Source organism: Salmo salar, chromosome 21, assembly GCF_965601325.2.
Source record: "Salmo salar chromosome 21, fSalSal1, whole genome shotgun sequence".
In the NCBI taxonomy this organism is placed as follows: Eukaryota; Metazoa; Chordata; class Actinopteri; order Salmoniformes; family Salmonidae; genus Salmo; species Salmo salar.
In genome coordinates, this window is record NC_138311.1 from 23,791,013 (window position 1) to 23,816,685 (window position 25,673).

The window sequence follows — 25,673 nt, forward strand, 5'->3', positions numbered from 1 at the left end:
CGCGCGAGCAGTGTGGGTGCAATGATTGAATAACAGATTTCTAAATGTATTTTGCAACCGCGGTGTGGTCAGCCTGTTTAAGGCTGTAACGTAACAAAATGTGAAAAAGTCAAATGGGTCTGAATACTATTCAAATTCACTGAATATTGGCTACTGCCTGAAATGAGGTGACTCGTTTTATAGTGTTTGCTAGTGCTGACTGTCTGCATTTCGTTTTGCTGGCTAACAAGTAATCTAGCTACGTTTAGCAGATAGATTCCACTCAAACGGAAGGTATAGTATACCTATTATAATTTTGTTATCAAGCTGCTGTGTCTCTAAAATCGACCGCTCTGCAGCGCATCGCTAACAGAAGACTCATAATAGCCAATCACAACACTGGATTGGCCTATGGCAGGAATTTGTTAGCGCGTCCGTCACTCCAGTGAAACTGCCCAATCTAAAAAGTTTCTAGACACCTACCTGCCTATAGTGCTCATTCTACACTTGGATTTGACACCAGACAGATTAAAAGATCTGAAACCATGCACACACCAACAATGCAGGCTAGGTCTGTTTATAAACGGTTCAGAACGCGTATAAATGTTGTTGCAGTCATATGTTAATAGCGTTATATACATGGAGTTTGTTCATCATAAAAGTAATGTTTTTCATTGACATGACTACAGGCACCTTATTGGATAGTTTAGTATTAAGTGTGAATACATGAACTAAAGATATCTAATGGTTGTATCACGAATGGTTAACAAAATACTTAGTCATTTATTTGCAGTTTATAAGCAGTGTTCTGAAAAAAACTTTTGAATTTTAGTCAAGGGCAAAAACAAAAAACCACCCTCACTAAAACCTGTATGTGCTGCAGGGATCATCCAGCATGCTCTTAACCTCAACCACTGATTTGTGGTCAGATAATCCTAAATGCTTCTGGTATTCAACTCAACCAGTGACTTGATCACAACAGGGTTGTGTTCAGTAGGAATGTTGAAACAGAGCGCAGGTGTATTACCCAAACTTGCCCAATAAGAATGCGCATCTTAATTTTAAATTGCAAAACATTTGGCTAAATTGTGCACTATTGAACACAACCCTGATTTGATAAGAGAAGAATTCCATAAATGAGACAAGTGAAACATGGTGTTAACAATGAAATCTCTCAAATGAACTGAAGCCCATCAAATCTCAACGCCAACTTCGCTGCTCCTCTCCACAGCCACTAGGCAATAGCCTGTCCTACATTTATAACACAAGTCTTAAAAAAACATGCTTGATTTTTATAATACGGTACTTTTGCATTCAAACTTTATTTAGGTAAAATCATACAATAAATCACACAGCTGAGTCTTTTCCCATGCTGTGCATTAGCCTCTAAGCTAGTACAGAAAGCAAAGTCTAAGTCTAAAGAGCTCTGGGTTGTTCTTCCTCAGGGCACTGAGCAAGTGGTGCTTGTAGCCTATTCTTCCTGTGTTCAGGCTAGCAGTTAATGTGCTGCTACGGTGGGTAACACTACTGCAGCTGAGACCTGCTCAATACTCTGAGGGAACAATCCCCAGAGGTGCCATATGCAAATGCAACAATAGAGAATAAACCACATTGTCATGTGCCAGACATTCACTGGATTTAAAAAAAATATATAAATCAGGTCAAATTAGAATAAAGAGTTATTATAAACAATGCACACAATTTGAGAATCCCAAACAGTTCTGCACCAATAGATTTAGGAAAATTAGATTTTGCTCTTTTAACAACTTTAATTCCAAACCTTGGCATGTTTGATTAATTCCATTTCTCTTTTTGAAGGCCAATTTGACTATATAATATTTAGAGATATTTCAAGGCCTCAGGCCCTGACATCTGTGGATATTATTATTTTTGACCGAGTCCAATATGTCTTAAACATTAAAAAGCTCACACTACCCCGAAATATATATTTTTTTTCTTCACGCATACAGGTGACATTCAACATTCAAGTGCCAGTGTTTTTGTTACCGTCTTTTGGTCAAGTTTCTTGTAACTTTCAAAGAATCACTTTGAGGCTTACAAAAATAAATATCTCTCAGAAATGCTTAATAAATTACACAAAACTAGCAGCAAAAGTAGAATCTAGAAATCTGTGTGCAAATGGCTAAATTCCCAACTGCTAAATCCCCTGGTCCCAAATAAATCCTGTTTAAATGTTGAGAACCCTTCCCCTTTGTAAACAAGCTGCGTTTTTTTTCCCACAATCTCCTCACACACAATATTTGGAAGCTTACTGACATGTATTCAAGACATTTATATAAAACTCTAGATGTGCAATAAAATAACTTTTGTAAAACTTGATGGGCACGACAACAAACAAGGGCCTACACACCAAAACTCAAGTAGCACCTTTCAATCCAAGTTCTCACTGTCAGTGCATCCGCTTTTAAAGTGAATACATTTAAAAAGTTTTCAAAAGGCACAATACACTTAAGAAACGTAGTGCACTTAGAGATACTCAAATGCCCCATCTCTCCTCCTCTCGTTGGCTGCTGCTCTTTGAGGGGAAAAGCCTTGTCTGGCCGGTCAGAACCAGAGCTTCATACACATCTAAAGCTGACTACCTCCCAGAGTTGACAGTACGCATGTACCATAAGGAAGGGGACAACAGTCCCCAGTCTTTGGCCACCTTCACAGCAAGGAGCAATGGAAACCAAAGCAATGGCGGTGCACTAATAACCCTTGACCTTCACCCCATAACCCCGGCGACAACTGTCCTGCTGTCCAGTCCCTTTGCTTTCTGACTGGTTAACCCTTAGTGATGGACCTCCTACTGCTTGTCTCTGATAGATGAACCATGCCCCTCCAACACAGCTTGAAAAGAGAAAACGTTTGTAATTAAGTTAAGCCTGCGACTCAGTTCATTTGTCTTATATCTCCTTGACCAAAAAACAAAACACTAGCATGCGTAGAATACCGGCTCGGCGGTCAGCGGTAAGACTGTTTAATGTTAACGCTGCGCCACACCGTGCCCCCCCCCCCCGACGCTGTGGCCCTTGTGCAGCCATTTTGAACTTCACTTCCAAGACGGCAGGCATTTTTTGTTTTGATACATGTTTGTAGAAGAAACATTTCACTCAAAAAACTGCCAGTTTTACAATACCACGCGCATGCGCCTGCTCTTCAAATGTAAACAAACCAAAAAACACTGCCCAGTTAATGTAGCTAGTGGTAGGTAACTTACTAGCTGCCATAACACTGTCAAGTCAATTCATTGAGTGTTTCTGTTTGAATTAAACCCTAGTGTGTGTTTGTTAGCACTGATTTTAACGACTTTCCGTGTTAAGAGATCACAACTGGAATGGCTATTGGAAAGACTACCGTATCCTTAGAGGAGCCTATCCAGGATAGAGTGAGCGAAAAAATTAAAAAGTAATCGAACTCTTCGTCCCTTAAAGATTAGAATACAGTTATTAGCCAAACTAGTACGGCCCAGTGAGGTCGGACGCTACAGTGAAGTTAGCTGTTTGAACTCGATAAAAGGCTACATGATGACCCTGCGACAATTTTGAACGGTTCAAATGGATTCATGACTCGAGCGAGCCACAATGCCCCCAGTGTTTGCCAAGGTTTGATTAAGTATAAGCTTGTTTTTCTTCTTCTATGTTTCTTTTTTCACCCAAAAAATAAAATACAATTTAGAGCTCTTGGCCACATTCATTTGGTGAAATGACAACAGAATTAGTCCTGTCTAAATTCAAAAGGCACAGTACATTAACATACAAATGATCCTCAGGTTATTCTTTTAGTTTCTTATTTTTGTTTATACAAAGAAAAAAGGATGTGCTGTTTTGAACGAAAGTCTAGAGTTGCTATATCAGACCATACATGTCAGCATCCTTACATGCGCACTCTTTATCTTAAGTGTGCAAATCTCTGCTCTTCTCCAGTGGATTGGCATCACGCTGGTTATATCTTCGCGTTGCGTCGTTCTCCATGTGAGAGAAGCGAAGGGGCAGAGAATCGCAATGTGTGTAATGTACTGTGTGTCAGTGAAAACTACACAGGGTTGAGTGAGTGGGGGTATTTTAGTCTGGCGTAGTCAACATGTGGTTTCCGTGAGGGGATCGGTTTGGTTGGCGTGGCAACCAGGTTTCTATGACTAGTTGCCCCACCAGTCTGTTCCACTACCGGAGTGGCTGTAGTTGCCACCGTAGCCCGCATCGTTGCCGCCATAGGAGTTCCCGCCTCCAAAGCCACCTGGGAAGGACAGAGGTCGAGCGTCAGTAGATTGTTATGATAGCTGTATGCGAGTTACTGAATTAATCTATATGGATGACCCCTCACACATGATTGAATCAGGAATGCCAAAATATCATGAATAAAACCTAAGGGACATTTAGAGTCGCTCTTCAAACGGTTCAGAAAAGGGCCGAGCGCTTACCTCCACCAAAGCCACCACGGCTTCCGCCGCCTCCATAACCCCCGGTGCGTGGGCCACCGCGCCCACCGCCACCGCCGAAGCCGCCACCACCGGGTGTCTGACGGTAGTCCCTGGCACCAAATCCACCAGAGGAGAACCTAGCGGAGCGAGAGAACAAAAGTTGATACACACAGCTCCTTTCTGATCAAAAACCATTGGTGGGCCATTAACATCCCTGAAAAAGTTGTGCGTGCACCTCTTGGAGCGTCCGCGTCCTGTGTTGCCCTTGTGCTGGTTCTCATAACCCAGGCTCTCCAGCCAGGACGGTACTTCCTGCTTGGCCTCCACCAGAATGTCCAGCAGGTCTTTGGTGATGTTGCTGTTCTTGTCGTTGAAGAACGACGTGGCCAGACCTACAAAACGCAGACAGCTCTCAATACTCGACACACAGATCACGCAGCGCAACTCTCCAGGGCATGCGGTGGAATGAGCAACTTCAGTTCTTGAAAGACTTAAGGCTTCTTAAAAAGACAATTCATGCCGTGTGAGATCTTAAGTAATATAATAGTGTAGTTTTACTGTTTATTCTGGGTTATTCTCGTTTCTACAACATGTAGCCGAGTCTGTTCGGGCTAGCTACCATGCCAGTCGTATCAGATGTGATACGCCGAGGCGCATGTCCAACACAAACCGTTATTCACCGGCACCAGTGTGGTAATGCACTCTCCAACACAACAGGACAATCTACTGTTGTGCAGAGCTAAGCACACCATTTTCATTATACACCAACCGAATGTCAGACTGACAACAGAACCTGATGCACAAGGTGAGTGACGCATGTGACCTAGCTATCACTAACTATATGTGAATCCAATAATCATTTGGTGATTTATCTGTTTAGTCTGAGTCATGTTACTTATGCAGCAAACAAAAAAAAGCGAATTCTTGTTTTTGTAGAAAAATGTTATAAAACTTTTTCCTTCGCATGCCCTCGAACACAATCTTGATGTGTTAGAGCTGGGTCAAAATCCTACATGAACACACACACACACACACACACACACACACAGATAATGGGTCATGATGGGAGAACCCCCCCTCAAACACTAGTCCCACTCACCCAGGTTCCCCACGCGGCCTGTACGACCGATACGGTGGACATACTCCTCTATGTCGCTGGGCAGGTCAAAGTTGATGACGTGCTTGACGTTAGAGATGTCCAGACCCCGCGCAGCCACCTGGGGGGAAACATGATGAAGACAGAGGGGAAACATGATGCAACCAGCAATGGCAAAAACCTTTCAGGTGGTGATCGTCATTATTCAATACAAAGCGAGATACGTTTTGATGCATGTAGGATAAAAAGGGGGAAATGACATCACTATGTCTGTTGACAGAAGGGGTGTGTGTGTTGCCGTACCGCAGTGGCCACCAGGATGGGGCAGCGGCCAGAGCGGAACTGGTTCAGCGCCTCTTCTCGGTCTCTCTGGGAGCGATCACCGTGAATACTGGTGCAGGCGTAGCCCTCACGATACAGGAAGTCCTCCAGGGCGTCCGCTCCCTTCTTCGTCTCCACAAACACCAATGTCAGAGACTCCTTACCTAGACAGAGTGAGGAAGAGAGACGTAGCGAGAGTGCGCGAAAGAGATGAAAAGAAAAACAAGCAAACGTTGAGTACTTAGCTCACAGGCTATGAGCAGGATAAAGACTTCAGACAATGAGAGGGGCGATGGGAGCAGAAACAAAAAATGGTGCTGCGCTAACAGAGTAGGTGCTGGTAGGGTGACCACATGTCCCAGATGGTGCAGGACAGTCCCGCATTTTGGCCCTTGTCAGACATTCCAACTAGTCTCTTTTGCAGTCACGTTGCACTTATTACAAGATATATATCATAAGTATGTGATACTGGTGATGTTAAACACTTCAATTGTTGTTGAGATCTGATATTCTGCGCAGCACAAGATGGGATGTAGGCCTACGTCATCTTCAACCAATCACATTTATCAAAACCTTTCGTGCTAAATTCCAGCTAAACTTTGAGTGGACAGTTTACTTAACTTGTGCTTCTAACAAAGAGCTACAAAAGTAGGTGGGCCCAGGCCTAAATAGCCATATTATACTGAAAGGTCTCAATTCTCATAACTTGCTACTTCTGCATACAAAAGCACGTGGACACCTGCTCGTCGAACATCTCATTCCAAAATAACGGGCATAAATATGGAGTTGGTCCCTACTTTGCTACTGTAACAGCCTCCACTCTTCTGGGAAGGCTTTCCACTAGATGTTGGAACATGGCTGCCGGGAATTGCTTCCATTCAGCCACAAGACCATCAATGAGGTCGGGCACTGATGTTGGGCGATTAGGCCTGGCTCGCAGTCGGTCGTTCCAATTCATCCCAAAGGTTTTCAAATGGGGTTGAGGTCAGGGCTCTGTGCAGGACAGTCAAGTTCTTCCACACCGATCGACAAACCGTTTCTGTATGGCCCTCACTTTGTGTACGGAGGGCATTGTCATGCTGAAACAGGAGAAGGCCTACCCCAAACTGTTGCCATCGAGTTGGAAGCACAGAATCATCTAGAATGTCATTGTATGATGTAGCGTCAAGATTTCCCTTCACTGGAACTAAGGGGCCTAACCCGAACCATGAAAAACAGTCCCAGACCAATATTCCTCCCTCACCACCGAGCCTTCTCCAGGTATCTGCTAAACCCAGATTTGTTTGTCAGACGGTGAAGCGTGATTCATCACTACAGAGAACGTGTTTCCACTGCTCCAAAGTCCAACGGTTGCAAGCTTTATGGCACTCATAGTGCATAGTGATCTTAGGCTTGTGTGTGGCTGCTCGGTCATGGAAATCCATTTCATGAAGCGCCCAACGAACAGTTCTTGTGCTAACGTTGATTCCAGAGGCAGTTTGGAACTCTGTAGTGAGTGTAGCAACCGAGGAGACATGATTTTTAAGCGCTACCTACTCAGTGGTCCCCTTCTGTGGGCTTGTGTGGCCTACCACTTTGCAGCTGAGCAGTTGTTGCTCCTAAACATTTCCACTTCACAATAACAGCACTTACAGTTGACCAGGGCAGCTCTAGCAGGGCAGAGTTGACAAACTAACTTGTTGGAAAGTTGGCATCCTAGGATGGTGCCACGTTGAAAGTCAGAGCTCTTCAGCACAGACCATTCTACTGACAATGTTTGTCTATGAAGAGTGCATGGCTGTGTGCTGTCAGCAACAGGTGTGACTGAAATGGCCGAATCCACCAATTTGACGGGGGTGTTCAAATACTTTTGGCCATGTAGTGCATTTGCTGCTACGACACCCATGGTAAATCCTGTAGAGCCTGGCAGTGAACGCCACAGTAGATAGGACTTGCCGCCGAAGTTCAAATATTTCAACTTTTGCCGTAGCGTTTTCTACCCGATGTTCATTAGCATTCTTTGGTTACTGAAGTCACCCTAGCAACGCATGCTGGCTTTTTTTCTCTTTCTTGTCCCGCTATGTCAACCGGTATGATGGTTTTGCGTCCCTCGTCTATACGCAGCATAACTGTTTTACATTCCCTGAGACCAACCAGAAATGGTTTCCTTGGCCAAATAGTACCAGATTTTCATTAACAGCCACAGTCTCTTACTGCATCACCAAATTTTGCACAAGGCAAAAGAGTAGGTGCTTCAATTAGCTTGTTCGTTGCAGCGGAAGGGGGATTTGTGTATCTGGGGCATTTTTTTAAATTATTAATGTAGGCTACACTGTCCCGCAAATGTGCCACAAAATCAAGCCGCTGTCCCGCATTTGGGTATTTTAAATGTGGTCACCCTATAAACTCGATGGTGGTGTGACAGTTCATCACCATGGAGCAACGAAACAAATGGAAACTGAAAAATGGAAATTAGGGGAGCAGAAGCATCATCCCTTTCACTGACAAATTATTACGTGCAATTGGTTCGGTTTTGCAAAGTTATGCCAAATGTCCTCATAACAGAATTAGCCAGCTGTCCCATAACTCGACGTCCTCATACCAGAATATATAACAGAATATTCACCTATCCAGTCATAATATCTGTGCTAATGTCACAGAAGGCGTGATGTCTATTCTAAATATTCAAAATCGGGGCTTGGATATCTACATGCAGGTCTAGCGCCTCGGGCAGTGTTCACCAAACTCAGTCCTCGGGACCTCAAGGGGTGCACGTTTTGGTTTTTACGCTAGCACTACACAGCTGATTCAAATAATCAACTAATCATCAAAATTTGATTAGTTGAATCAGCTGTTTCTAAAATGTTTAACTTCATATTCATCATGTTTTGTCGTAAAAAAAAGATAGAAGGCAAGTGTTTCCAATGACAATGCCTACTCATAATTGGTCAAACACCGATGAGGTCATTGGAAACTCATCGTCTATCTTTTCCCCCACAAAACATAGTAACGACATTTTCATATATGCTGATGGTGGAGATGAATATGAAGTTAATTTATCATCTTTTTTCCACCTTTAACATAGATGGACTAAAACTACTTTTATAGGAGACGTAGCTCCTTTAGACAGTTGACTAACAGAGTGTAGCTCAGTTTCCAAAGGCAACAGCCCAACGTGTCCTTAATCTCCCACACTTGTGTGTAACACCCAGACAGTAACGCCAAGCCAAAAACACCAAAGCTGTGCTCCAATTAACATCCTCCTTTGAGGATGGTAAGCGTTACCGCTGGTTCTAATGACAGGGTTAACAAACCGTGGTCCTGGAGGGCTGTAATTTAGACTAAAATTGTGTCTTAGTGTTGGGCTGGAACAAAAGCCTGCACACCACAGCTCTCCAGGCCTCGAGTTGCCCACCCCTGACCTAAGGGTAGGATTCCCCTGGCCCTGAAACTGCAACCATTATGTCTGGCCCTAAAGCTCTTAAGAGAAATGATGAAAGGAGAAATAGAGGGTTGGGGACCAGGGAAGGGAAGAGGATGGAGTGGGATGTTTGCCAGTTGGGAGGGTCAGACTGGGGGTTATAGTACCATAATAATACTTACCGGGTGTCACTGCAGCCTCCTGAACATCAGGAGCATCACTGGGAATGACTAAATAAAACCAAACCGCCCAGTAAAGTAAACCAAAGGCAGTGTGGAGTAACTTAACAGTTCTTAACAGATATGTAATAACTAGCGCTTTCCCAATCATCCACCCTCCATTTCACCCAGGGGAGAATAGTTGACATGATGAACCTTCACCAGTTTAGGAGACATGTCCATGAGGCAATTCATTTACTTTGGGCATACAGACTAACAGGTGGTTGGGGGTGGGGGCAAGGGAAAAGGCTAACAAATGTACCCTTTTAGATAAACACCTTAGCAAGTATCATCAATTAGTTTCAATACATCTGTGACTGAACCAATGATTTAGATATACACACACTAGTTGACTGATACGAGGCACTGTGTTGAAGCCACCGTGCCTCCATCTTGGCACTGTCCCACTACTGTAAAAAACATTTGAAGCTATAGAAATGCATTTCTTAATGTCTACATTTATGTTTTCAACAAAATGTATTTTATTACTGACCAACTTAATGCAGACTTAACATTGTCCTTAAACATTTGACATTACTAATGTTACTGTGCCCACTACAACACAAAATACTTAACATGTAATTTTGTCCTAGAAACATTAATTGAAATACTGTAGAATGCTATTAATTCCTGTGGAGGACTGCTTCTTCTGGGGAGTGCCAATATGGCCGACCGGTGGCTTCAGAGCCTCTCAATGACCAAAACATAGCATCAGCAATCCAGGGCTAATATACATCATTGGATTGAACGTTATACCTGTGTGAATGATGGAGTTTGGTGTGAGAACGTGAGCATGCGTAAAAGGGTTTGAGGGTTATGGGGTAGAGTTGGTGTCTTTGTTCGTTTGTGTGTGCGTTCCTTACCTGTAGCGTTGAGCAGGTCCAGGAGGAAGGACCTCTTGTCGCCATCCTCCACCCACACTACTTTCTGGGTGATGTTTTCTGAGGTGGAGCCCACGCGGCCCACGGCCAGGAAGATATAGTCCTCCAGGAAATCACGCGCCAGCATCTAAGTCAGAAACACAGTCAGAAACGTGCACCCAGGATTTTACGCTATTTCTCAAGCTTGTGTCACTACTGGTGCATGCGTGTGTACCTGGATCTCCTTGGGGAAGGTAGCACTGAACATCATGGTTTGACGGATGCCTTTAGGTGGCATGGTGTCCTGCTCCACGATGCGTCTGATCTGGGGCTCAAAACCCATGTCCAACATCCTGTCAGCCTCGTCCAGCACCAGGTAGCTGACAGGGATGACAGAAACAGCTCACTTAGCACTCTGGTCACTCACTTATGTTAGTGTTGGAAAAAACATTAGCCAACTCATTATCATTAGCACTAGGCAACTCGTCAGCACTAGTTAACCAGTGCTAATGAGTTGGCTAACAAGTTCTCTTGTTAGCTTTAGCAAACTCTTCAGCGTTAGCCAATTCGTTAGTGTTAGCGCCTGCCCCACTCACTTGCAGTAGTCGAGGCCAATCTTGCCCCTTTCCATCATGTCCACCAGGCGCCCGGGTGTGGCCACCAGAAGGTGGCAGCCTCGCTCCAGGTCTCTGATCTGCTGGCCGATGTCAGCCCCCCCGTACACCACACAGGGACGCACACGGGAGCGGTACGCAAACTAAGAGATGCACAGGACAGTTCAGAACACTAGTACAGCCATAATTCAGTATTAACCAGCACCCTTTCATTGTCTTTGGAGTATCGTTCTATAACAGATGTTACCGAGATAAAAATCTGACTGCAGAACACTTATGTTACATAGAACTCATTTTGACATGATATAAGATTGTACCAGTGATTGAAGATGGAACCAGAAGACATGGCACTGGGCATTTCGCCCTTCTATAACACACACTAGTACAGGGAAAGTGTGCATGCCAAGAAAATACATTTTATTTATCTAGTTGCAATCAATCAGCCTGTTGGGAATCAGTAACCTTCAGCTCACCATCTTCCTTAGCCACAACAAGGCTACTCTACTATACTGGTGTCACTACAACACCATTCATGGTCTGTCCATCGTGTATGGTTTTGTCTGTCTGTGGGTGGGTGGAGTTTTAGCCCACACCTTTCTGGACTCTTCGTAGATCTGCAGGGCCAGTTCTCTGGTGGGAGCCAGGACCAGGGAGAGAGGATACTGCTTACGGCGCCCATATTTACCGCTGTCCTGTGGGGGGAAGCAACAAGTGTTGGTCAACCTCAGCACACCAAATAAATAAATAGCACACATGCAAGACGGGGGGGGGGGGGGGAGCAATTTAATTGCTTTCATAGAAAAGCAGCGTTTCAGATTGATGGAAAAACTCAACGTTACAGGCTGCTCATGTATGTGAGTGTACCTGTCCGTTCTTGCCAGCCGCTGTAGCGTCTCCAGGCCCCTGTGTGTAGATCTGGCTCAGCACTGGCACCAGGAAGGCTGCAGTCTTACCCGAGCCTGAGGGGAGGAACATTCAGTCATTTACTCAATACAATAATCATTCGTTTTTGCTGGTCTAAAAGAAAATCCCAAAACATGTTTTAAATTCATAATATATTTAGCTCAATTTGTAATGCAAGAGAATCAAATTAAAAAGTCTCTAAACAGGCTCAATTCCATTTTATCCTCTAGCGAATCCTTCCGCTACCGTCTCCCACCTTAAAGTAAAGCTTCTTCATTCATTCTCTTACCAGTCTGAGCACAAGCCATGAGGTCTCTCTTGGACTTGATGACCGGGATAGCGTATTTCTGGACAGGGGTGGGCCGCGTGTAGTGGGTCAGGGCAATGTTGCTCATGATGATCTCCCCCATGTCCACATCATGGAACTGAAATACCAAAACACAGGCACTGTTAGTTTTGGATCACTTCTACTCTTAACTTTTGTCAATAAGAGTTACTTGAAAGTGTCCAATATAGTGTTACCCTTGATCTACAAGACAATTGTTGACTGTAAAGCCAGTGATGTGACTTACACTATCAATGTGTGGCGGGCAGTTGGATCCAGTGGCCTCCACAGGAATGTCGTCATATTTCTCAAAGTTAATACCCGTGTTGCCGCTTGAGAACAGCTCCCTGGATGAGCGGAAAAAGATTGGGTTAGAGGACGTCACAGACAACACCTAACATGACTCTTTAAAAAGTAACCCAAAATTGCTGAACACTCCTATTGCACACTCCCAGATGTAAGAGTGAGTCTAAGATCAATATGGTTGAGTATGCTTATATAAATGGCACACTTAAAGTTGCAGAACTCCTAGATACACTGATTTTGGCCAATGTAACAGTTGTGAGACTCACGCTTCTAGGCGTTCGTTGGCGGGGCTGGGTTTGGACCAGTCCTCATCATCCCTGGAGTCTTCCTGCCAGCGGTTGTTGCCTCCACCGCCATAACCTCCACGCTGATAACTACAACAGAGACACTGCTCAACACACTTCACAATCATCAGCTGTCTGAACACACACCTACTTGTATGGCAAAATATATTCCGCTGACTGGTACTTACCCTCTGCCCCCTGATGATCCACGGTCGTTGTAGAAAGAAGACTTGCCCCTTCCGCCAAAGCTGTTATAGGCCGCGTCTTGTCTGGGAGTACCTCCCCAGCCTCCACCATCCTGTCCACCACTAAACCCTAGCGAGAGAGAGAGAGTGGATAGCTTAGTGAATACCACCATTAAAATATTGCTTTGGAATCAAACAGCCATTTTGGTAAATGGATTTGATTGATTGGATCGAATGATTGGAGTATAGGATAGACAGAATCTGCAGGGGCGTTTTTTTCTATATCTTTCAAGTATTGTCTGCGTATTTTATCAATAAAATGTCTTAAGTAAAGGAGTCTGATTTGTATTAAGTATTTTATTCTTAAATTATTTCCATTGCTGGTGACTCAAGGAAATTCTGCCTCTGCAGATAGTCTACTATTAGTAGTCATTACTAGTATTACCGAGAAAAAATGTGTCTATATGCACAGTAGGACCTAGAGGACCAGATCTAGAGCATAATACAATACCTACTACTTGCATCAGTCTAATAGTATTGGTAATTACTAGTATTACTGCGTAATAGATAAATACAATTTGGCACAGTAGGTTTCCCCACCTGCGATGTGCATTGGCTGATTAAACGAGGCGCCACCCATGCTGTTACCGCGGTAGCTGCCACGCCCACCTCTGTCATTTCGGGGAGGCCCGCCGCGTCCCCCGAAGCCCGCATTGCGGTTGTCATGGTAACCATTGGCAAAGCCGTTGCTGCGTCCGCTGTCCCATCCTCCTGGAGAGTCTTCATGGACAGGGTGAGGAGGGGAATGAAAGGAAGAGGGGGATGATGAGACGGAGGTAGAGAAAGTGTACTATGGAGTTGTCATGTTATCAGAGACTACGGCGATAGATTGGACTCCCAAGCCCACAGACAAAGGAAAATACTCCCATCACTTTTAAAATATCAGTTCTCATCACCCTCCTTTCAATGAGAAATCAAACAGATTTGGCAAAGTTAGTGACTATTGATCAAAGGACTTATAAAACTATATTTTAGAGATTCAACCTTGTAAAAAGAGAGGCCAACTGACTGAACTTGGCAGTATGAGTTCACAACAGAACATCTCTGCAGAATACCTATACTTCAAAAGAATCCTACAATAACCAATTTTACAAAATACAAGCTCAGGCCCCCGTCTGAGGTGGGGACATTTACTACAGCGATCTGCCCATCTCTGCATGCTGGCCGTCTCATTTTTCCCCATTGGCGGCAACACCATTATGAGTGCGGGCTAGGTAGCAGGCTGGTCAGTGGACAGTTTAGTGCTTCACCACTGCCAGAAGTGACAAACAGCTCCAACCCAAAGGGTTTTTCTTTCACTTCAAGGTGGTAAAGCTTTAGATAAAGGTAGCCTAGGGAGAGATGATCCTAAATATGTAGTAAGCAGCAGCAGCTTCCATATCCACCTGTGGGTCCTCAGGGGCTCCTTCCACACCAGATTTCACACACAGGGCAAACCTAATGTGGTGAATACACACACCAGCTGAGGCTTCAGACGAGGCCTAGAAATGTGCACAAACACACACTGTTCATATCCCTGTGCACTATGCAAACAGCGCTAGCCAGTAGCCACATTCTGTAGGATCAAAGACTACCATTCAGAGGCATTGCTAAGAAACTGAGTCAGCTAGTTTCATGTTTGACAAGGGGTCCAGAAATACTTGTTCATTTAGCCTAGTCCTCTGTTGCTGCAAACTGTGCATTAACACAAGGGATGCAATAACGTGTAATTCAAATTGATGCAGGCTGAATGAGCTACATTAATAAAGACAATTCTGTCGAAATTACTTGAGGTGAAGACTCCAACAGTAAGCAATATACTATATGAATGTATAGAGTGGCTTAGCCAATGTTCAATCAGACAGTAAAATTAGCAGGTCTACTTATTCTTTATAGAGGGACTATTTCTGGACAGTAGAGTTATTAACACAGCGGACCAAATTAAGGTGGAAGGATACAGGAATCACATCATAACCAATCAGGATTCAGATCAGTCACCAGTTTTCCTTGGTCAATTACAGTGCCTATTGGAATGCTTCCAAGTAAATGCTAATAGCTATTTAAACTCATCAAATGTTCAACATTTCCTTCATACAGGCGTCCCTGCTTTGATTCCATTCAATTTGTATACTCCTAGAACGACCAGAAGGTAGTAAATACTACATCCCAAAGGTTCATTTTGATACAGCTGTATTCCTACTGCAGATACACAACATAAGGATGTTAGCATTGAGCATACTGCAGCTCCCATTGGCATTAGTAATACAGCCATTCTAGTGACACAGGACAGAATCTCACTAAAAATATCAATTTTAAACAACCATGCAACAGAAGCAAGCTACTGCATACTAGAACACACAGCTTTAATACCAGTCCATGGCTGCATATTCTCAAGTGATACCCCATTCCCAATAGTGGGAATTGGGTGTGGTGTTCTCTTAGGGGAATAGCCTACGTGTCATGCAGGTACATAGGTATACCATTTCTGTCTGACCAGACCCCATTGTTAAAGTGGTAAAAGTCTAGCTCCTGAGAAGCCAGTCTTGGGTAACTTAAGCAAAGGTACAGGGGAAGGAGGCTATAAAAACAGATTCTCCTTCCATAAGTTGTCTGATGCAATACGAGTAGGTTGACACTAATAGTTACCGGCCATACAGTCATCCCATCCAGGTGTATAGTTATTTTTGTGTCTTTGGTGGCATTGAAGGTACTGCTCAAGAGAAACTTTCAGGGACACTACACATTGTAAAGGCTTTCAGTACGGAAAATACTGTTGGTTAGAATATGTGCAAGATCACACATACAGTGCATCCCAAAACATACACACAAAACAAGATTAAAAATGCAAGTGCCCGATACGGCTAGCTCATCATTGAAAGCAGCTATAATAAGATGTTAAAATTAGATGTGGTGCAATGTCAGCAAATATGTAACGCATTGGCCTAGATGGAGCTATCATATCCTGTTCCCTCTTACATATAATTTGTAAGCAGCATCTGAGCAAAACCAGCAGAGAAAAGCAAATCAGTTCAGGTTTGAAGCTGGGTGTCGCATTGTTTTTCAAAAGTCTAAGCCCCTTCACATTGGGTTCCATATACACAGATTCAGCTTAAGTTTGTGGAATCTGTGCACCTGGAACAACCCACATTGGTGTTTCAGGTGTGTAAAAGGCCATTTCATGCAACTACAAATGCAGAGTGCCCTCAGCAAAGGAGACGGAAGGCACTTACAGAAGTTCACTGGAGGTGGCACTGAATAACCGTACTGTCTACCAGAGGAATAAGCATTTTCTGTTGTGGAATAAAAAAAAAGACAATGACACAAAAGTGTGAGATGAAGCTAACCCAAGAAACGCTTTACCATGATTAATGAGATGTTCCATTGAGATATACTGCGGCATTTCATATTTTGTAGAACTTCTCAGAGGCAAGTCAGTGCTAGCCTAGTTAGCATGAGAATGTTTTCTTAGGACACCGGCTTGTCTTTCCCTTAAGAATATTGTGATCCATTGGACCCAATGGGCAACAAGCAGTAAATCCAACTGGTAAATTTCCAAATCCAACAATCATGGTGTGCAAGTTATTCAGAGAATGTCGATGATTTCTCTTGTGATTTAACTGGAAGTATTTTTGTTGGGCCCGGTCTAGGAAAAAAGTAGCCACGACTGAATCAAGTGTACAGTATCCTCTGCAATTTTTGGTGTATGCATCTCAAGGATTCCCAGACTTTTGACAGATGCCCCATTTTGATAGATATATATAAAAGAAATCTCCTGGCCCCACCATGTTAAAAAAGTGATGTAATAAACAACCAGTGGTAACTTTTTTTCTTCTTCTTGGAGCTATGACAGTAAAATTGATTGACTGATTAGTAATAATACTTAAATCAGAAGGAATTATGGTTTAAAATGCATCAGAAATGTATTGGGAGGTTGAGGAAAACAGGCAATTGTGTATGATCTTCTGTGTAAAAGAGATCATAGATGTTTTTTTCCCCCCACCAGTCTGGTTTACAGCCTGCTCCTGCCCACTCTGTTCTAAGACATTCTGAGGGAAACAGAAGACAGTGTTCCTGAGAGCCTCATCTTTCAGTCATGGGGTCACAATATTTTGTAGCTTAAACCGTTATATCCACATTTCTAGGAAGAAAACAGACACCGCTCTTTTTATCACAACCGCATTTAGCAGGCGAAAGCTGTATGAACCAAGCGCAACCCCCAAAAGTTTCTCGCGGCACCATTTTCAAATCACGACTGCTAGACTAAAATATTGGACAACAGAACATTGTCTTTTGATAGACGCTTGAGCAAATTATAATATTAGCTGCTGGAAGCTTTAACTGTAGTTCAGCTCATCAGGGAGAGAGGAGTCATTGTTGGCAATTCCTGTTGGCAATTCCACTAACTTAGTCAAAAGTACTTTCTATGTGCACCAGTCAAATGCCCTGTCTTTTAGCAACCTCAACGTTCTCTAGGTCAGCAGATCCCAACCAGCGGTCCACAAAGAATTTGTGGAAAATAATTGAGCTTTTGGTCCTTAGGAAGGAAAAGGTTTGGAATCGCTGTTCTAGGATACCGGAATATCTTGTACAAGTCCTTATATCCCCATTTGAATGCGTAAGGCACCTTTGCAGTTGCAACTAACCGGATCAACACTCCTAACTGTAGCATGTGTGCTGTTCAGTTTTTTTTATATTTTTTTATAAACAGCAGGTAGAAGGACTGACGTGTGATCTGATTGCTGAAGTGGGGTTGTGACTGACAATGAGCAATACGGTCCCCATTCCAGTGGGGACCGTATTGCAATACGGTCCCCATTCCCCTGGATCGGGTGACAATGTAGGTGACATGTAGAAAGTACTTGTCAACAAGTGCCAGCTTTCCACGACGATCAATAGGACATCAGGCGGCACGTTTCCTTACTTGTTAGGAACGCTATTACGTTTATCGAGAGCTGTAGAAGCATTTGCTTGCGGTAAACTCCTTATGCAGGTAGAAGGGCGACATTTCAACATTAAGTATTCCAGGTCATGTGAACATAATTTAATTATTTCCACGCCTGTGAGCCAAGAGTTGTTAGACAAGAAAGACACAACAATCAGGTTGTACGTCATTGTAGGGCTGGGCAATATGGCTTAAAAGTCTACTCTTTCCCCCAAATGTATTGGTGATTCACAATACACATCTCGATTTTTTGTTGTTCTCCAAATAGGCGTTGTTGTACAAGTAAAAATAAAATACACTACAGTTGACAGTCCACAATAATCAAATTAATTTGAGGCTTGTGAAATTACACCAAGGCTAAATACATATATAAGCCTTACATAACCACAAGACCCACTAGGACTTTATTTTATCAAAAAAGTTCCGCTTTTTGATTGGACAGCATATTGAAAATGCAGATTTCGGAATTCTAACGCTACCCCTGGGTTTATTTTCTTTCCAAAACTCCTACACTAGGGAAATGTATTTAACAAAATAAAATTGTTTAAATTCTTTAGCCTAAGACATTGAGGGGAGGTGGGGTGCTAGGCTGACATATGGAATTGTTTTAATACAGCTAAATGATCCATAGTCATACTATTTGATTAAGAATGTTAACCTGTTAGGGCTAGGGGGCAGTATTGACACGGCCGGATAAAAAACGTACCCGATTTAATCTGGTTACTACTCCTGCCCAGTAACTAGAATATGCATATAATTATTGGCTTTGGATAGAAAACACCCTAAAGTTTCTAAAACTGTTTGAATGGTGTCTGTGAGTATAACAGAACTCATCTGGCAGGCAAAAACCTGAGAAGATTCTGAACAGGAAGTGGCCTGTCTGACAAGTTGTTGTTCATCTTGGCTCTTTTTATTGAAGACTGAGGATCTTTGCTGTAACGAGACACTTCCTACGGCTCCCATAGGCTCTCAGAGCCCGGGAAAAAGCTGAATGATATCGAGGCAGCCCCAGGCTGAAACACATTATCGCGTTTGGATAGTGGCTGGTCAGAGTACTCAGACTCAGGCTCGTGCACAAGATGTTTTTATTTTCTCTCTCTTTGTACGTATACACGCTTTCCCGGTCGGAATATTATCGCTTTTTTACGAGAAAAATGGCATAAAAAATGATTTTAAACAGCGGTTGACATGCTTCGAAGTACGGTAATGGAATATTTAGACATTTTTTGTCACGAAATGCGCCATGCTCGTCACCGTTATTTACCCTTTCGGATATTGTCTTGAACGCACGAACAAAACGCCGCTATTTGGATATAACAATGGATTATTTGGGACCAAACCAACATTTGTTATTGAAGTAAAAGTCCTGGGAGTGCATTCTGACGAAGAACAGCAAAGGTAATAACATTTTTCTTATAGTAAATCTGACTTTGGTGAGTGCTAAACTTGCTGGGTGTCTAAATAGCTAGCCCTGTGATGCCGGGCTATCTACTTAGAATATTGCAAAATGTGCTTTCACCGAAAAGCTCTTTTAAAATCGGACATAGAGTGCATAGAGGAGTTCTGTATCTATAATTCTTAAAATAATTGTTTTTTGTGAATGTTTATCGTGAGTAATTTAGTAAATTCACCGGCAGTGTTCGGTCGGAATGCTAGTCACATGCTAATGTAAAATGCTGGTTTTTGATATAAATATGAACTTGATTGAACAAAACATGCATGTATTGTATAACATAATGTCCTAGGGTTGTCATCTGATGAAGATCATCAAAGGTTAGTGCTGTGGTTTGGGTTTTTGTGACATTATATGCTAGCTTGAAAAATGGGTGTCTGATTATTTCTGGCTGGGTACTCTGCTGACATAATCTAATGTTTTGCTTTCGTTGTAAAGCCTTTTTGAAATCGGACAGTGTGGTTAGATTAACGAGAGTCTTGTCTTTAAAATGGTGTAAAATAGTCATATGTTTTTGCATTTTTGAGGTACTTGAATATCGCGCCACGGGATTACACTGGCTGTTGAGTAGCCCAGAGAGGTTAAGACCCCATTGGGTATCAAAACAATATTGATTTTGGCCTTTATTACTAAAACCCATAGAAAACCCATTCATAAATAGACACAGATAATGAATCACAAGATACAAGGTTGACGTGTCCTAAACCTAGGATATTTGTTTTTAAAAACGTCATAAAAAATATAAAAAACAGGTTTAACCCCTTTTTTGGTGTCACAAAACTACCTGTATTCTTCAATTTATTTATTTTAAAGCGGTACCGGTTATCTTCAGATGAGTCCCTTGACCCTTGTGGGGGTCCTTGAGCAAAACGGAGAACGCCATCATGTTTGTGAGAATTCCCCCTTTCCATGTGGTCCCATTAGTTTGTAGCCCAAACGGTTCACACTTGTGGGGGTCGTAGAGCAAAACACCATCGTGTTAGTGAGTCTCCCCTTTTCAAAGAGTAGTCATAAATTTGCGCTGTAGGTCAGACCGTTCAGATGCTAGACGTTTACGCGAGAAATACCGAATATCGTTTGTCTCATGGTCTGACAAACACAGCTGGAGCTCTGCCACCTTTTACAACAGATGAGAAAGTGCGACACTGCAGGATGCAGTGGGCAGATACCTCTAGCTTTAACTGACTGATTTTGATGGGATTTTTTATTTATTTATGTAACTTAGATTGATGCAACAGTGCCTCAAATAATTTTGGGATTAACTGACAAACGCATGGATTTCTGGTCGAAGTTGTAATTTCAACCCGTCCCGACCCCATTAAAACACTGGCCAAAACTTATTGCACACCTTCATTAACGACAGGTCCTTTGATTTCTAACGGCATTGAATATTAAAATGGAGAACATGGCAGTTTTTTTGGGGAGGCAGGCCTGAAACACGCAGAAGGGTAGGCCTATAGAATTTGGAACTGGTAACTGAATCGGCAGAAGATCTCGCTCAGTGCTGAGTCTGTACTCTGGTACTACAAATCAGGGCTGATGACTTGTATGTGATTTATTGGGTGTCAAAGATGACGCTTACCGTTTTTGGAAACTTCTTTGTTCCTCAAGTGAGGTGGAATGTAACGCCCTAGGAACAGTGGAAAATGTTAGGACTATCAGTTTTCACAATGAGAAACAAATAGTATGGTAAAGCCATTAATGAAGATTGCCACAATGAGCTACACTGAATGCAAATTATTGTGCTGTTAATACTTACTGCCTGTGCCTCCTCCCTGCCCGTCAGAGTTCAAGTCTAGGCCAGCAAGCTGAAAACACACAAATACTGTTGGAGTGCATCAAGTGAATTTACAACAAGCATGGTCAAATACAACCATGGGGTGAATTAATGCTTCCAAATCTGATGGTGCAAAGTGCCAAGTCTGATCCTAGCACTGATTGGACAGGTTCAAGTTCAGTATGAAGGATAGCCTGTACAGTGCATTCGGAAAGTATTCAGACCCCTTACCCGTTTCCACATTTTGTTACGTTACAGCCTTATTCTAAGATTTATTAAATTGTTTCCCCCCCTACATCTACACACAACACCCCATTAACGACAAAGCAAAAACAGAAGAAAAAAAACAGAAATATCACATTTACATAAGTATGCAGACCCTTTACTCAGAACTTTGTTTGGGGAGTTTCTCCCATTCTTCTCTGCAGATCCTCTCAAGCTCTGTCGGGTTGTATGGGGAATGTCGCTGCACAGCTATTTTCAGGTCTCTCCAGAGATGTTGGATCTGGTTCAAGTCCAGGCTCTGGCCAGGCCATTCAAGGACATTCAGGAGACTTGTCACAAAGCCATTCTTGCATTGTCTTGGCTATGTGCTAAGGGTTGTTGTCCTGTTGGAAGGGGAACCGTCGCCCCAGTCTGAGGTCCTGAGCACTCCGGAGGTTGTCATCAAGGCTCTCGTTGTACTTTGCTCCATTCATCTTTCCCTCGTTACTGACTAGTCTCCCAGTCCCTGCCGTTGAAAAACATCCCAACAACATGATACTGCCACCCCACTTCACCGTAGTAATGGTATTGGCTAGGTGATGAGTTGTGCCTGGTTTCCTCCAGACGTGACGCTCAGGCCAAAGAGCTCAATCTTGGTTTCGTCAGACCAGAGAATCTTGTTTCTCATGGTCTGACAGTCCTTTTAGGTGCCTTTTGGCAAACTCCAAGCAGGCTGTCATGTGCCTTTTACTGAGGAGTTGCTTCTGTCTGGTCACTACCATAAAGGCCTGATTGGTGGAGTGCTGCAGAGATGGTTGTGTCCTTCTGGAAGGTTCCCCCCCATCTACACAGAAGTACTCTGGAGCTCTGTCAGTGACCATTGGGTTCTGGGACACGGGCCCGTCTCCCCCAATTGTTCAGTTTGGCCGGGCAGCGAGCTATAGGAAGAGTCTTGTTGGTTCCAAACTTTTTCCGTTATAAGAATGATGGAGGCTACTGTGTTCTTGGGGACCTTCAATGCTGCAGACATTTTTTTGGTACCCTTCCCCAGATCTGTGCCTCGACACAATCCTGTCTCAGAGCTCTACAGACAATTCCTTCGACCTCATGGCTTGGTATTTGCTCTGACATGCACTGTCAACTGTGGGACCTTATATACAGGTGTGTGCCTTTCCAAAACAGGTCCAATCAATAGAATTTACCACAGGTGGACTCCAATCAAGTTGTAGAGACATCAAGGATGATAAATGGAAACAGGGTGCATATCCGTGCTCAATTTCAAGTCTGAATACTTATGTAAATCAGCTATTTCTTATGAATTTGCAAAAATGTCTACAAACCTTTTCTTGCTTTGTCAGTATGTGGTATTGATGAGGGGGAAAAGTATTGAATCCATTTTAGACAAGTCTAAAATAAAATGTGGGAAAAGTTAAGGGGTCTGAATACCTTCCGAATGCGCTGTATACTAAGTCAATGAATCGAATGTTTACATTACTGAAGTGATTCGGTGTGTGGGAAAGTTCAAAGTTACAGCCAACGTTCTTGGCTTACATGACCAAATTGTTTTTGCGTGTGCATGTTGATTTTGTCTATCCCCCACTAGACGCTTTTATGACACTCCGGTTAAAATACCCAAACCAACTATATTAATTTGGGGACAGGTCGAAACACACATGAAACATGCATTGAACATTTACCTAGCTTGCTGTTGCTAGCTAATTTGTCCTTGGATATAAACATTTACGGATCAAGCATAAATTGGCCTTTAGTCTAGTCCTCCGCAATGGATTAGTTCACTGAGATGGGCACATACATGCATACATAGTGGTTACTGCTCGACTAAAACAACCTTGGTCGACCAACAGCCTAACGACCAAACAATCGACCAGTCGACTAATTGGGGTCAGCTCTATTCCCCGTTCATCTTTCTTCTGTGGATTTTATCAGCAGTTGGCAAACAACTAAGACGCATTACCAAGTTCTATTTTAGCGCCTAGCTACACAGACGCACGGAATGCTACAGGTTTGGTCAGCCTGTTAAATGCTGACCAGACCACCCAAGTTGCTTGTGCTGCAAAATAAATGTACACTAACACATTAGTCAATCATTTCACCCAAACTGCTTGCCAAGCGCTAAAACAGAAATGGGTTCTATTTTAGATGCTTTAGGCGCTGTGAGTCCCACCTCTCCCATTTCCTCATTGGTTTTTAGGAGCATAACGTGGGGGATTGAAAGATGAACTAGGTACACACTCCAGTCCAGTTGGTGGCGGTAATGAACCTTAAAGTTTGCTTCCAACCGCCATATAAAGTCCACAGAAAAACACTAGGTTTTCCCTTTATATTTATGGATAAATTGTCAGAGTAGAGGAAACACGGTTTTGTATGATCCAATATGGGTCAAAATTCTACAAAGTTCCAGCTAAAAAAGGGCCATATGCATTCCCGCTAAAATAACAACCCAAATGTTTTGCCACAGCAAATTAGCTAGCAACAGCACACTAGCTACATTTCCATCATTGTTTCATGTGCATTTTCACCTGTCCCCAAAGTAATATAGTTGGTTTTGGCATTTTAACCTGCTTGCCATGAATGTGTCTGGTGGGGATAGACAAATCAACACATGCACTGAACAGGTCATTGCATTTTTGATACACCAGAAGTACATTAAGTTGCAGAGGTAGTGCATATGTTGGATTTATCGAACTTTCACCTATTACGTTTCTGTCAAGCCGTTCACGCATATGGTTTGTTACATACGTTCGATAAATACAACATAGGCACCAAATCTAACGCACTGCAACATAATGCTGCAAGGCAAACGCAGCATTCCATTAGAAATGAATGTACTTCTGGTGTAACAAAATGTAGTGACACAAGGTGTGATCAAGGCTTTACCGCCATAGTGAATCAAGTGCAGAATATCCGAGAATAACGCTTCCAACACAGCATTTTGGTACACCAGAATTACATTCATTTCCGATAAAACGCTGCGTTTGCCTTGCAGCATTGCGTTGCAGAGGCAGTTGTGGTGCACAAGTTGGATTTATCGACCTTATGCGTCAAACTGTATGAGTAGGTGGCTTGACAGAAGCGGTAGCAGAAGGTGAATGTTTAACTTTTGCTGCATACAAATCCAAATGATGCTGTCGGTGTGATCGAAGCGTTATTCTGCTGACTAACGTTATATCCAAACACGATTATACCGGCGAAGTAACGTTATCTAGACAAACATCCACATAACATTTATTAAAAGCAAGTTAACTAGCTATGTTTTACATAACTAAAACCCGACATTAACTCACTAACTAGCCAATAGTAGTTTGGCTTTGTAAACGCAGTCTGGAGTAGGTTACTGTATTCACCTACAGTACTTGCGATTGTTATTTCCTGCGCCACGTTTCAAGACTCAGCAGTTACTTTTACCGGCCGGTAAAATTGCATCAATCCAACCAGCTAGCTAACGTAAACTAGCACGCTAAATTTATCTGAATATCAATTGTCAGCTAGGTAGTTAACTATGTTCTATTCTAACAAGTATTGGTTCTGTAGCTAGATAGCCAACATTAGTTAAGGCCTAACCAAGCCTGGATAAGATTGCCGCGAGATCAACTACGCAATCGATACCGACCTGTTACGTGTAGCCAACTAGCCTGGCTAATTACATAAACACTAAAATATGTATTTTCGACTGTCAGCTAGCTAACTACATTAATATACAGTTATTGATCGCAAGTGTTCACTATATGTAATCGCTGAGACAAATAGTTTGCTAACTACCCAAGTCTTATCAAAACTGAATATTGCTAGGCAGCATTCGCCAACTCCGCCATCACCATACAGTGAATTTCACCGGCGACACACCAACCACCATTTTACCAGCCACATCCACGCAGTTAGCTAGCTAACATTAGCTTGGCTACGAACCCACTTTAGCTTCGCTAGCTGACGGAACGTTATTTTAGCTGTCCTAACTCCATATTTCCTAAGTTATAATTGTATTAAATAAATTAAGTAAACACTCACCTGCTGATCTAGACCGTGTTGATTATCGACGACCACATGACTCATAACTAAAGAGAATAGAGAGGATTATTTGTCAAGGGAAAGTATTTTCTTTGTTAGCACACTAGCTAGTTTCTTTGTAGATCACAAAATCCTTCCTAGATTCCAGTCCGTAATATGTTCCTAACGTTATGTCCTTTCAGTCAATAAAACAAGTGTATTGTGTAAATAAATGTTCCTTTCTGTCAGTTTTTACGTGGTTGTAAATTAAAGTATCCACTCGAGCTGTAACCGTAACCTTCCACTGGCTTCTCCGTGGTGGAATGAAGCTAAATTACG

General features: G+C 42.8%; 1 protein-coding gene across 9 annotated transcripts; it reads right to left on the reverse strand.

Moving 5' to 3' along the window:
* Positions 1-1,282: 1,282 nt before the first annotated feature.
* On the reverse strand, positions 1,283-25,673 carry LOC106581947 (putative ATP-dependent RNA helicase Pl10). Of its 9 annotated transcripts, none has more exons than XM_014164503.3 (20): positions 25,356-25,673; positions 21,108-21,156; positions 20,931-20,978; positions 16,184-16,243; positions 13,584-13,694; positions 12,918-13,044; positions 12,712-12,819; positions 12,387-12,486; positions 12,104-12,239; positions 11,776-11,870; positions 11,505-11,603; positions 10,894-11,054; positions 10,533-10,677; positions 10,301-10,445; positions 9,402-9,449; positions 5,802-5,983; positions 5,502-5,619; positions 4,638-4,794; positions 4,403-4,539; positions 1,283-4,218 (listed from the first exon to the last, which is right to left on the reverse strand). In XM_014164503.3, exons 1-20 carry the CDS (start codon positions 25,398-25,400, stop codon positions 4,121-4,123), a joined length of 2,169 nt encoding a protein of 722 aa, XP_014019978.1. In that variant the 5' UTR covers positions 25,401-25,673; the 3' UTR covers positions 1,283-4,120. The 9 variants fall into 9 exon arrangements, with proteins under 9 accessions (XP_014019978.1, XP_014019975.1, XP_014019974.1 ...); XM_014164500.3 differs by having other exon boundaries at positions 13,563-13,694; XM_014164499.3 differs by having other exon boundaries at positions 13,515-13,694.